We start from the raw sequence: 14,399 nt of genomic DNA, 5'->3' as shown, positions 1-14,399 counted from the left end.
GGGGCATGGATAGGATAAATAGACAAAGTCTTTTCCCTAGGGTCGTGGAGTCCAGAACTAGAGGGTATAGGTTTAGGGTGAGAGGGGAAAGATATAAAAGAGACCTAACTTTTTCATGCAGAGGGTGGTACGTGTATGGAATGAGCTGCCAGAGGATGTGGTGGAGGCTGGTACAATTGCAACATTTAAGAGGCATTTGGATGGGTATATGAATAGGAAGGGTTTGGAGGGATATGAGCTGGGTGCTGGCAGGTGCGAATAGATTGAGTTGGGATATCTGGTCAGCATGGACGGGTTGGACCAAAGAGTCTGTTTCCATGCTGTACATCTCTATGACTCTATCTATGACTCTATGACTGGGACAACACACCCATCCTAGGACAAGCCAAACAAAGACACGCACGAGAATTCCTCATGGCATTCCAACCGGAACTCTATCAACTAACACATCAAGTTAGACCCCATCTACCACTCCTGAGAAAAGGAAAAGGTAGTGACTTCATCACAGGAAATAACATCACTACAGGAAATGACATCACGAACCCAAAGAAACCCAAACATATAAATAGAAAGCAGGAATTTTCAGCAATGCTTTGCCTGAGGCCCACAGAAGATGTTACCTAGTAGGGTAACGAAACGTCTGGAAATGAACCTTTCAGCTCAGCGAGCAAACCTACACCCAGAACTGTGGATGCTGTAAATCAGAAATAAAAACAGAAATTCCTGGGAAGGCTCAGCAAGTCTGGCAGCATCTGTGGAGAGAAATCAAAGTTAAAGTTTCAGGTCCAGTGACCCTTCCTCAGAACTGATGGTAGCTAGTAAAATGTTGTTTTTTTTTACAGATAAGAGGGTGGGGGAAAGGCCATAAGGAGTAAATGACTGGATAGAGCCCAAAGAGAGAGAAGAATAGTTGGACAGACAAAGAAATGGATTACGGTCAGTCTGGGAGAATGAATATCCATAGTGAACGAATAATGGTTAACGAAGACTGATGTGTAATAGCAGATCACGTGATATCAAAGTCTGGTGTGTGTGTGGGGTGGGATAAGGACATTGGAGAAGGTGCCTCAAACCCTAACATTCTTGAACTCGCTGTTGAGTCCAGAAGGCTGCAGGGTCCCCGAGTGGAAAATGGTATGTTGTTCTTCCAGCTTGCTCTGAGATTTGCTAGAGCACTGCAGTAAGCCTGAGACAGAGATGTTGGCCAGGGAACAGGGTGGGGTGTTGAAGTGGCAGGCAACGGGAAGCTCAGGGTCTTCCTTGCGGGCAGATCTGTGAAGCGGTCACACAGTCTATGCTTTGTTTCCTTGCGATTTGTTCCTGAAACCGATGTTGCTTTGATTCCAGAGATGATAGCTATCAGCCGATTTATTGGAGAGTATACAGTGGTTTCATTTCCCAACGGGAACTATACAGAGCCACTCTCCGTTCTGTGTCGAGGATTGTTGTTCACAGCAGATACAGCTCAGACACCAATGACAATGACGTTGCTTTGATGAAGCTCTCAAATCCTCTGCAGTTTACAGGTACTGTTCATGGTAATGATCATTAGCCCTAACCAATGTCCAATCTATTACCATTCATGTGTCAGTGTGGTCTTGGTGGAGCAAAGGGCCAGTTCCTGTGCTAGACTATTCTTTGTTATTTGTTCTGTTATTACCAAGCCTCAGGACTAAGAAAACTCTGCAATGTGACACATTCACTGCACCTCCACACAAACCATTAGGTCTCACTTACAGAGGCTACCATCAATGATTCAAATTAGACTCATAGAGTCATTGAGAAGTACAGCACAGAAACAGACCCTTTGGTCCAACCCATCCATGCCGACCAGATATCCCAGCCTAATCTAGTCCCACCGTTCTGGACTCCCCCAGCCCAGGTAAAAGACTTTGTCTATTTATCCTATCCATGCCCCTCATGATTTTATAAACCTTTCTAAGGTCACCCTGCAGCCTCAAACACTCCAGGGAAAACAGCCCCTGCCTATCCAGTCTCTCCCCATAGTTCAAATCCTCCAACCCTGGCAACATCCTTTTCTGAACCCTTTCAAGTTTCACAACATCCTTCTGATAGGAAGGAGACTAGAAATTATGCTTAGAAATGCTTTCCATCACCAAGAAGCAGAAATGTATCAGTCTCAGTGAAATGAGGTTTCCTTCTAGACTGTCATCATCTTTAACACAAATTCAGTGAGGCATGGGTTCAATGCAGAACACGTTGCCTGCTACACTGTCCCCATCAAACACTCACACGACAGGAACAGCACAGTGTTGGGTGTAAAACACAGAGTAAAACTTCCTCTACACTAACCCCATTGAAATCCCATGACAGGAATAGTATGGGGTTAGATACACAATAAAGTTCCATCTACTCTTTTAAACTGAAACTAACACTCCCTCTACATTGTTGTCATCAGCATTCCCATGACAGATAAAGCACAGGGTTAGATACAGAGTAAAGTTTCCTCTACTCTATTAAACTGAAAGTAGAGCTTTCTCTATCCTTTTTAAAACTGGAAGGAAAGCCCCTTGATGCTGTACCCATCAAACACTCCCAGGAACGGGACAGGACAGGGTTAGGTGCAGAATAAAGGCTTCTGTCGTCTTTTAAAGTTAAAGCAAAGCCTGCTCAACACTCTTAAACTGGGGGATATAAAAACTAGGGTTTTTTTTAAGTGAGTGAAGAAATGATTTGAAAAAGACATGATGGTCAACTTTTTTATACAGAGGGTGGTTCATGTGTGGAATGAACTTCCGGAGGAAGTAGTGAATGTGGGTACAGTTACAATGTTTAAAAGACATTCCGATAAATACATGAATAAGAAATCCTTGGAGGGATATGGGCCAAGCTCAGGCAGGAGGGACTAGTTTGGTTTAAGTTTATGGCTGGCATGGATTGGTTGGACTGAAAGATTTGTTTCCGTGTTGTATGACTCTATGGCTGCAGGTGTACACGTGACTGCGTGTGTACATGTGACTGTGTATGTACGCATGACTGAGTGTGTACATGTGACTGAGTTTGTACACGTGACTGAGTGTGTACACGCGACTGCGTATGTACTTGTGATTGTGTGTGAGCAGAATTACTTGGTTGCTTGACCCTAATTTCCATGATGTGACTGGCCTTATATCTTTTCTAGATAAAATTAGACCTGCCTGTTTGCCAACCTATGATCAACAATTTCCAGACGGGATAGGCTGTTGGATTACAGGATTTGGTCACACAGAGGAAGATGCACGTAAGTAAGAAAACGTCAATCGATGGATCAGAGGTACTCGGAGGCTGGGTTATGTGGGTCAGTTAGTGTGGTTGGCTGGATGGCTGGTTTGTGATATAGACTGATGCCCAACAGCCTGGGTACAATCCTCACATTAGCTCAGTTTGCCATGAAGGTGCCTCCATCTCAGCTGCTACCCTCACCATCAGGTCAGAAGTGGGGGTGTTCGCTGATGATTGCACAATGTTCAGGACCATTCATGATTCCTCAGATACTGATGCAGTCCACGTTCAAATGCAACAAGATCTAAATAATGTCCAGGCTTGGGCTGACAAGTGGCAAGGAACATTCATGCCACACAACTGCCAGGCTACAACCATTACCAATAAGAGACAACATAACCATTGTCCCTTGACAGTCAATGGTGTTAATATCGCTGATTTCCCCCCCAAACTATCAAGATCCTGGGGATTATCATTGATCAGAAACTCGATTGAACTCACAACATAAATACAGTGGCAACAAGAGTAGGTCAGAGGCTATGAATACCGCAGCAAGTAACTCATCTCCTGACTCCCCAAAGCCTGTCTACCATCCACAAGACACAAGTCAGGAGTGTGATGGAATGCTCCCCACTTGCTTGAATGGGGACAACTCCAATAGCACTCGAGAAGCTTGACACCATCCAGAACAAAGCAGCCCACTTGATAGGCCTCAAATCCACAAACATCTACCTCTCCACCATCAACGCTCAGTAGCAGCAGTGTGTGCTATTTGCAAGATTCACTGCAAAAATCCACCAAAGATCCTCAGACAGCACATTCCAAACCCACAAACACTTCCATCTGTAAGGACAAGGGCAGCAGATACATGGGAACACCACCACCTTCACGTTCCCCTCCAAACCACTCACCATCCTGACTTCAAAATATATCGCCATTCCTTCAATGTCGCTGGATCAAAACTCTGGAATTTCCCTCCCTAAGGGTATTGTGGGTCAACCAACAGCAGGTGGACTGTAGCGGTTCAAGATGGCAGCACACCCCAACCTTATCAAGGGCAACTAGGGACGGGCAATGCCAGTGACACCCACATGCGGCAAATGAATTTTTTAAAAACTGAGGTGTGGTGACCTGCAGATTAAACTCACCACCAGCCATCTCCCTGAGAGAGTGGACCTAAGGTGACTTTCCCTTTACCCTTCCCTAGTGTCCCGGAGGCTACACAGACGCAATCCCTTTCACTAAATTTAACACCAGTACACATCAACTTTAATTCAATGAGACAAACATTGTTTACCTACAGTTTTTCTGTAAAGGAATAGCCACATTTTCTTTCAATTAGCCTAATTTATTTTAAATTATCTCCTCAAAATATTGTTTGAAAGGTTATAGTTCTCTGCCATTGTGACAGAAGGTATTACAATTCCTGTGGATCTGTAGCAAACCCTTGCTTCCTGTCATCTCCATTAGATTGGAACTTTCATCTCACATCTTCATTGCAAAATCCACCTTTTTGTTTGGCGGGTGATCAAAGTTTCTGGGTGATGACCATGGCATTGACTTTGAGTAACTGACAAAAGAAAAATGTACTGAGAGCCTTGGTTGTAAATGTTTTCACATCAGAGTAAAGTCATGAAGGCATGAGGTCATGAGGTCATGAAAAGTGGCAGCAGGAACAGGCCAGTTGGCCCCTCAAGCCTGGCCACTATTCAACAAGATCATGGATGATCTGCCCCAGGCCTTAACTGCTCTTTCATGCCAGCTCAGTACAGCCATCAAATTCTTGATCTTTCAAAACACTATCTAACTCCTCTTTAGATGCACTATAGTCATGTAGCCTCCACAACTCTGTGCGATAAGTAATTCCAGATATTCACTTCCCTCTGGGAGAAGAAATACCTTCACATCTCAGTTTTAAATGTTTGTCCCATTATTCTTTGAGATTCTTCCACTAATGGAAACATCTTCTTAACCTTTCCTCTTCAGAATTCATAGAATCCCTACAGTGTGGACATAGGCCTTTTGACCCAACAAGTTCACACTGACCCTCCAAAGATTATCCCACCCAGACCTAGTCCCCTACCCTATTACTCTACATTTATCCCTGACTAATGCACCTTGCCTATGCATCCCTGAACACAATGGGCAATTTAGCACGGCCAATTCACCCGACCTGCACATCTTGGACTGCGGAAGGAAACCGGAGCACCTGGGGAAACCCACACAGACACGGGGAGAACATGCAAACATCACACAGACAGTTATCCAGGGCTAGAATAGAACCCATGTCCCTGTCAATGCCATGTAGCAGTGCTCACCACTGAGCTGCTGTGTGACACTATTTAATCCTGACTCTGTCTTCTGTGTGTTAACCAAATCTCAATCTGTGCTAATACATTAACTTCAATGCTATGAGCTCCTATCTTGTGCAATAACCTTTTATATGGCACCTTATTGAATGCCTTCAGAAAATCCAAATACACTACATCTACTGACTCTCCTTTATCAACTCTGCCTGTTATATCCTCAAAGAATTCTAGCAAATTTGTCAAACATGATTTCCCTTTCACAAAACCATGTTGACTGTTTTTAATTGTGTTAAACTTTTCTAAATGTCCTGTTATTTCTTCCTTAATAACAGACTTTTGCTTTTCCCCAGTGACAGGTGTTATGCTAACGGGTGTATAGTTTCCTGCTTTCTGTCTTTCTGCCTCATTGACCAGAGTGTCACGTTCACTATTTTCCAATCTACTGTCACTCTCTGATCCACTGAATTCTGAAATATTTTGTCTGATGCCTCCAATACTCTGCAGCCACTTCCTTTCAAAGCCTTGGATACAGACCGATAGGTCCCAGTGATTTGTTGTCAGTCCTATTAGATTGTAAAATACTGTCCCTCATGATAAAGATTGTTATAAGATCGTTCCTCCCATTGCTTATTTGTTTTCTTTTGGATGTTTATTGTGTCCTCCACCATAAGACCAATGCAAATCTTTGGTGCAAATTATCCATCTATTACCTGTACCTCATTGTTAATTCCCCAGTTGTATCTACCAAGGGTCCGATGTTTTTCCTTATGTATCCATAGAAGCTCTTGCTGCTTGTTTTTATATTTCTTACCAATTTACTTTCATCAATTTTTTTCTTCATGATCAAATTTTAATCATCTACTGCTAGATCCCACAAACTTTCCAATCTTCTTGCCCATCTCTCATTTTCGTTGCTTTGAAAGCTTTAGTTTTTGATTAGATTCTCTCTTTGACCATCTTTGTGAACTGTAGCTGATTCATCCTCTTATCAAATCATTCTTCTTGACTGAAATGAATTTCGCTGATTATAATTAAATATCTGATGAAATGTCTGCCTCTGTTCATCCACTGACTTTCCCCTTAGTCTACTTTAGATAGGTCTTCCTTTATACCTGGGTAGTTTTAGTTTTATTCATGGGAGATGGGAACTGCATTTATTACCCATCTCAAAGGGCAGTCAAGAGTTAACCACATTACTGTGGGTCTGGAGTCACATAAAGGCCCAGACCAGGTAAGGATGGCAGTTTCCTTCCCGAAATGACATTAGTGAACCAAGTGGGTTTTCCACAACAATCAGCAATAGTTTCATGGTCATCATTAGACACTTAATTCCAGATACTTATTAAAGACACATTCCACTGTCTATTGTGGCAGATGGTGGGATTCAAAACTGGGTCCCAGAACATTACATGGGTCTCTGGAATAAGTGTCTAGTGCTAATTCCACTAGGCTATCGTTTCCCCAGTAGTAAGCTGCTGTTATTTAAGTTGGAAGTATTAGTTTGAGACCCATGTTGCTCTCCCTCAAACTGAATTTGAAGTTACAATTGTTGTGAATATTATAATTCTTAATTTATGAAATCTCATGATACTCCTACCTCATTACACAATTCTAGGTCTAAAATAGCATGTTTCTGGGTAGGTTTGAAAACTTTCTGCTCTATTAAGCAATTGCTGATATGTTTTAGAAATTTGTCTTCCATGTAACCTTTGCTTGTCTGATTCATCCAGTCATTAAAATCACCCATGACAATTGTAGTGCCTTTCCCGCATGGCGCCATTATTTCCCAATTTAAACCTTGTCCTCCAGTGGGAGAAATCTTCAGGAGCCTATGGACAGCACCTAGCTGAGACTTCTATCCCTAGCTATTCCTTATTTCCAGTAAAACTGATCCCATATCATGATGTATTAGACTGATATCATTACTCAGAATCACACTGATACTGTCCTTCGAGTCATAGAGTCATAGAGATGTACAGCACGGAAACTGACCCTTTGGTCCAGCCCATCCACGCTGAGCAGATATCCCAACCCAATCTAGTCCCACCTGCCAGCACCTGGCCCATATCCTTCTAAACTCTTCCGATTCATATACCCATCCAAATGCCTTTTAAATTTTGCAATTGTACCAGTCTCCACCACTTCCTCTGGCAACTCATTCCATACACATACCACCCTCTATGTGGAAAAGTTGTCCCTTAGGTCTCTTTTATATCTTTCCCCTCTCACCCTAAACTTATGCCCTCTACTTCTGGACTCCCCCATCCCAGGGAAAAGATTTTGTCTAATTATCCCAATCCATGCCCCTCATGATTTTATAAACCTCTATAAGGTCACCCATCAGCCTCCAACTCTCCAGGGAAAACAGCTCTGGCCTATACAATCTCTCCCTATAGCTCAAATCCTCCAAACCTGGTAACATCCTTGTAAATCTTTTCTGAACCTTTTCAAGTTTCACAACATCCTTCCAATAAGAAGGAGACTAGAATTGCACGCAATATTTCAAAAGTAGCCTAATCAATATCCTTCATTAACAAAGCTGCCCTGTCTTGTAGAGCTCTCAGTGTTGGTCACCTTGAAGACATGGAACTTCACTTCTCCAACACCCTGAGAACCTGCACTCCTCCAAAACCCCTCTAATGCTGCACACTCAAACATAGAACCAGAGAGTCATAGAGTCATACAGCACAGAAACAGACTCTTCGGTCCAACCAGTCCGTGCTGAACATAATCCCAAACTAGACTAGTCCCACCTGCCTGCTCCGGGCCCATATCCCTCCAAGCCTTAACTATTCATCTACCTATCTAAGTGTCTTTTAAACGTGGGAACTGTGCTCACATCCACCACTTCATTCCACATGCGAACCACCCTCTGTGTAAAAAATTTCCTTTCATGTCTTTTTAAAATTTCTCTCCTCTCAGCTTAAAAATATGTCCCCAGTCTTGAAATCTTTCCAATCATGTATCCATCCAAATGTCTTTTAAGCATTGTAATTGTACCTGCATTCTCCACTTCCTCAGTACGTATCTGAGTTTATTGTGCTACCATTGGTGTTTGTGCCTCCAGTTGCCTGGGCCCTAAGCTCGGAGCTCCCTCCTAAACCTTTTTTCGTCTCAACCTCTTTCCTCCCTTTAATGGCTCCTGAACCTCCACCTTCTTTGATCCAGCTTTTGGTCACCTGGGCCAAATATCTCTTACTATTGCATGGGAAGCATCTCGGGATACTTTGCTATGTCAAAGACCCTAAATACAAGTACTTATGGTTGTTGAGAACCCCTTCCTCCCAACTATTGGTTAAATTTCAGACCTTGTAGGCCACGTCATTCTGAGTCTGTGGCTGAATAGCAAATCCCATTGTAACATCCTGAGCTTAACCTTTCATGCAACGTCTTTCAGGTTTGATCTCCGACAGACTTATGGAAGCTTCAGTCAACATAATTGGCACTAGGACCTGCAACCAGAGAAACCTTTACAACGGCGCAATAACAGACCGTATGGTCTGTGCTGGTAGAATCTCTGGGGGAGTTGATCCTTGTCAGGTATGTGACAGTCAGAAACCACAACATCTGTCTACTCATTTCTGGGACCCTGGGTTAGAATCAATGGACTGGCTGGATTCCTGCTCTGTAAGCCTTAAAGATCCCAAATGAACTGAATAACCTCGAACTAATTGTGATAGGAACAAAAGATGCTGGAAATCACAGTGGGTCAAGCAGCATCCACAGAGAGAGAGCAAGCTAACGTTTCGATTCCAGATGATTCTTCACCAGCATCTGCAGTAACTTGGTCCTAATTGCAATGGGTGTTTCCTGAGCTGGCTGCAAGTGGGTCATCTCATTCACAGAGTTGGGCATGCAATGAAATGCTGACTCCATATGTGATTGGCGTAAGTGGTATCGGTTGGGGCGGAGGCTATTGGTTGGGAGGATGTTTTGGTTTGATTCTTCACCATAAAGGAGACAGCTCCGACATTGCAGCACTCACTCAACACTGCAGGCTAGATGCTCACCTCTGGAGCAAGGAAGGCACATTCTTTGAACCCAAACATGAGGGTGATACTTACAGAGCATTTCAGTGGAAGATCCATTGAAGTTTTTGGCTCAAAACTGAGATGGCTCTGACCAATTTGTAGAACACCTTGATTTGCCAGGTCTAAGAAATGAATTTTCGGAAAGTGAGGATGGCTGTTAACTCAGCACCAATTCCCCACGTGTGAATAGGGCGGCACGGTGGCACAGTGGTTAGCACTGCTGCCTCACAGCGCCAGAGACCCGGGTTCAATTCCTGCCTCAGGTGACTGACTGTGTGGAGTTTGCACATTCTCCCCGTGTCTGCGTGGGTTTCCTCCGGGTGCTCCGGTTTCCTCCCACAGTCCAAAGATGTGCAGGTCAGGTGAATTGGCTATGCTAAAAATTGCCCGTAGTGTTAGGTGAAGGGGTAAATGTAGGGGAATGGGTTTGGATGGGTGCGCTTCGGCGGGTCGGTGTGGACTTGTTGGGCCGAAGGGCCTGTTTCCACACTGTAAGTAATCTAATCTAATCTAATCTAAAAAAAGCCTCCCAATGTTCCTCCAGTTCTGTGCACTCGCATTCCACAATAAACATTCCAGGATAAACATTCCTGTTATTCCCAATTAAACAAGTTGGCTGGTGCTTTGAGGGTAAACCAAAGCTTTGCACTGGGATTGTGGGTCTGTGTTCTAAGCAGTTTCCATTTCACTGTGAACTATTTCTCTTTAAACCAGGGTGACAGTGGTGGGCCTCTTGTATGTGAAGTATCTGGTACTTGGTACCTGGCGGGAGTTACGAGTTGGGGGATTGGCTGCGCTCGGATAAACAAGCCAGGAGTTTATGCCCGGGTGACACAATTCACCGACTGGATCTTCTCACAGATGGAGGTACCAACTCATCCTTGTTACTGTGGCAACTGGCAAGAATATTTTGCGATATGAACAATCCAGACAATAAGAGCCCACAGTTTAGGACCATATTTAATGTAGGGAAATGCCCTGAGGTGTTTATAGGAATGAAGTCGGATGATGGGACAGCAGAGGGAGTCAGAAAGGCCAGACTGGGAGTTGCATCCAGAGCTCAATGGGTTAGAATAAAGATCAAAGAACATTAAACCACAGGAACAGGCCCGTTGGCCCTCCAAGCCTGTGCTGACACATGGGTTGTGGGCCAGAGAAAGTTACGAAGATTGAGAGGTGGAGATACTGTGGAGGGATTTGAAAACAAGGAGAACAATTTAAAATTCAGGTTCTATTATGTCACCTTAGACAGTAGGTGCGATCCTGGTTTAATGACTCATTTTGAAAGTCACATGCTGACAGCGCAGCATATCCTGTGTTGGGACCACAATTTTTCACTTTATGGATATAGGTTTGCTCGCTGAGCTGGAAGGTTCCTTTTCAGATGTTTCATCACCATACTAGGCAACATCTTCAGTGAGCCTCCAAATGAAGCACTGGTGGTGTAGCCCGCTTCCTATTTATACATTTGAGTTTCCTAGGGTTGGTGATGGTGAAGTCAAAGGGATTTTTTGCTTTGGATTGACTTGGATCCCATTTACAACCCCCAAGAAAAAGAACAGGAAATGACATCACCATATGACATGATGTCACCACAGGAAATGGTGTCACCAACTCTTAGAAACTCAAACATATAAATAGAAAGCAGGCTACACCACCAGTGCTTCATTCGGAGGCTAACTGAAGAAGTTACCGAGTATGGTGACGAAATGTCTGAAAACGAACCTTCCAGCTCACTGAGCAAACCTACATCCAGAACCTCAACATGGAGCTATAAATCTTCTCAAAACTCCATTTTCACTTTATACATTAATGATCTAGATGAAGGAACTGAGGGCATTCTGGTTACATTTACAGACAATACAAAGATAGGTAGAGGAACAGGTAGTATTAAGGAGGCGGGGTGGCTGCATAAGGATTTGGACAGGTTAGGAGAGTGGCAAAGAAGCAGCAGATGGAGTACAACTTGGGAACGTGTGAGACCATACACTTTGGTAGGAAGAATAGAGACATGGACTATTTTCTAAATGAGGAGAAAATTTAAAGTCTAAACTGCAAAGAGACTCGCAAGGTAAACTTGCAGTTGAGTCAGTGGTTAGGAAGGCAAATGCAATGATGGCATTTATTTTGAGAGGACTTAAATATAAAAGCAGGGAATTACTTCTGAGGCTTTATAAGGCTCTGGTCAAGTCACATTTGGAGTATTGTGTGCGGTTTTAGGCCCCATATCTCAGGAAAGATGCACTGTCCTTGGAGCGTGTTCAGAGAAGGTTCACAAGAATGGACCCTGGAATGAAAAGCTTCACATATGCGGAATGTTTGAGGACTCTAGGTTAACACTCGATGGAGTTTAGAAGGATAAGGGGGGATCTAATTGAAACATATAGAATACTGAATGGCCCAGACAGAGTAGATGTTGGGAAGATATTTCCATTGGTAGGAGAGACAAAGACCCAAGGGCACAGCCTCAGAATAAAGAGAAGATCTTTTAGAACGGAGATAAGGAGAATTTTGTTCAGCCAGAGAGTGGTGAATTTGTGGAATTCATTGCCACATAAGGCTGTGGAGGCCAGGTCATTGAGTATATTTAAGACTGAGATAGATAGTTTCTTGAGTATCAAGGGTTATGGGGAGAAAGCGAGAGGAAAGGGTTGAGAAACTTATCAGCCATGATTGAATGGCGGAGCAGACTTGATGGGCTGAATGACTTAACTTCTGCTCCTATGTCTTATGGTCTTATGAAAAAGCCTGTGTTGGTTAGAGAGCACAGGTGTTGATGGATGAATGGGGCCTTGAGGTAATGATGTGTGAGCAGCAGTGAGTTAGATAAACAAGGTATGAGAGTAAGGAATGAGTCTAGGTTAAGCCTTTGGAGAGCTCTCATTGCAGACTCCCTTGTCTTGTACTTATGCAAACCTAAGACATCGAAACAGAAGTAGGCCATTCAGCCCCTCAAGCCTGCTCCACTATTCAATAATTTAATGATAATGGGCAATCTGTTTGTGTTTTGCATTTCACGTACCTACATACCCTGATAATCCTCAATCCCCCTGTCTAAATCAATCTATTCACCTGTGACTTAAAAATATCCAATGGCTCCAAACTCCATCACCTTCTGAGGCAGAGTTCCAGAGACTCTGACAGAAAACATTTCCCCTCATCTCTGTCCTAAAAGGGTGACCCTTAATTTTACAACTCTGAGCCCTGGTTCTGTGCTCATCCACAAAGGGGAAACATCCTTTCCACATCCACTTTGTCAACTATTCAGGATCTTATACACTTCAATCACTCACTCACAATCTTCTTAACATCAGTGGAAAACAAGTCCAGTTTATCCAACCTTTCCTCAAGGCAACCTACTCACTCCAGGTATTAATCTAGTAAACCTCCTCTGAACCATCTCGAATGCATTTACATCCTTCCAATAAGAAGGAGACCAAATCTGTGCACAGAATACAAGATGTGGTCTAACCAATACCCTACATGCATTGGTTAATGCACATATTTCTAAGAGTCAGCAGCATTAAGCTGGGCTGCAAACACATTAGTATTTCCATTTTACACCTTTTATCACCCACAGCTATCAAACCAGAGAAATACATTTCGAACAATAGTCACTGTCATAATGTAGGAAATGCCATGCGAATGCTCACGAACAGCAACAAGACATCAACCAGAAAGCCGGCTTCACCGATCCTGATTCTGGTTGAGGGAAAAGTACTCTGCTCTTATTTGAGAAGTGCCAAGGGATCTTTGACAGAACCTTAGACAGCAGGAGGGACTCTTCTTAATGGTTCATCTTAGAAGTTGAACTTCTGGCAGTGTAGCATACCCTCAGTACCATACTGGGAATTTTCACCTCAATTTTAGCCTCCACATCTAGGAGTGAGTCTTGAAAGAAAATCTTCCGACCACGTTTTCTTTTGACTATATTCAAGTTTTGTGCCACCAAGTGTCTGTAAACTTTCTGACTCAGCAATAAGGGTACTGAGCCATGAATGGCACCTCCTATAGATGGGATATCAAACTGTTTCCTTAGTTATTTGAGAATCTGGGTCATTGTTTGAATAATAGGAGGATTTCCTCCAGGTTCAATACGTTGGTTCAAATAGGTTCAATATTTTCCGGGTTAATTTGAAACACAAAGCAACATTCATCTCACTGGTGTGCAATGGCTGTCATAGTTACTTAAGTAACATGAATATACTTGCGAAAGCCTTCAATATCTTTCAATGATATATCAAGCATTACATAAACAGAAATATTTATTATCGCCACTTCAACAACTCTCCAACTTTAGCTGTTCAGAATAAATTGCCAGTGTATTGCCCACACTACAAGGTTAAAAATTTATCTCATGATGAAATTGGGAGACTTCATAAAGTCACCCTACAGTGTCAGCTTAGGCTGAAGCCCTTTACATTTTAATTGGGGATATACACAGAACAGGGAGAAGGCTATTCAGTCCCTCAAGCTTGCTCCATCATTTAGTCAAATCATGATTAATCTCTTAATACCCTATCCCAGGCAAAACAATTTTTATTCTCTGTGTTTGTGTAAATTGCTTAAGCATTAATCTTGACATGATATGCGGCCAAAAATCATGATGAAGGGAAGACCTTCACTAATGTCTAAAGCAAGCATGTCTCTAATTTATGTGTTAATTCCACAAATAGGTAAATGTGAAAGGTTGGTTTTCTACCATGAAGTGTTACAGAGGTAATGGATAACCAGAAGGTGAAGCCATTAGATTTCAAATAGGGCTTGGGGTGGAGGAGCCAGACCCTGACTTGTTCAAGAGATGAGTCCTGGTGATTGCACTGTTGTCCCATGATTT

At 43.0% G+C, this 14,399-nt stretch overlaps 1 protein-coding gene across 1 annotated transcript in view; it reads left to right on the top strand.

Annotated features, from left to right (window-relative positions):
- The window catches only part of LOC122540595 (transmembrane protease serine 2-like), a 53,067-nt gene that overhangs the window by 36,151 nt on the left and 2,517 nt on the right, over positions 1–14,399 (top strand). Inside the window, exons 9-12 of the mRNA XM_043676509.1 lie at positions 1,348–1,526; positions 3,143–3,241; positions 8,929–9,071; positions 10,277–10,429. Coding sequence (XP_043532444.1) covers positions 1,348–1,526; positions 3,143–3,241; positions 8,929–9,071; positions 10,277–10,429 — 574 coding nt within the window. The remainder of the gene's footprint in view (positions 1–1,347; positions 1,527–3,142; positions 3,242–8,928; positions 9,072–10,276; positions 10,430–14,399) is intronic.

This window comes from Chiloscyllium plagiosum, chromosome 35 (assembly GCF_004010195.1).
Source record: "Chiloscyllium plagiosum isolate BGI_BamShark_2017 chromosome 35, ASM401019v2, whole genome shotgun sequence".
NCBI lineage: Eukaryota > Metazoa > Chordata > Chondrichthyes > Orectolobiformes > Hemiscylliidae > Chiloscyllium > Chiloscyllium plagiosum.
The sequence above is the reverse complement of the archived record's forward strand: the minus strand, read 5'-3'. Positions and strand labels throughout refer to the sequence as shown.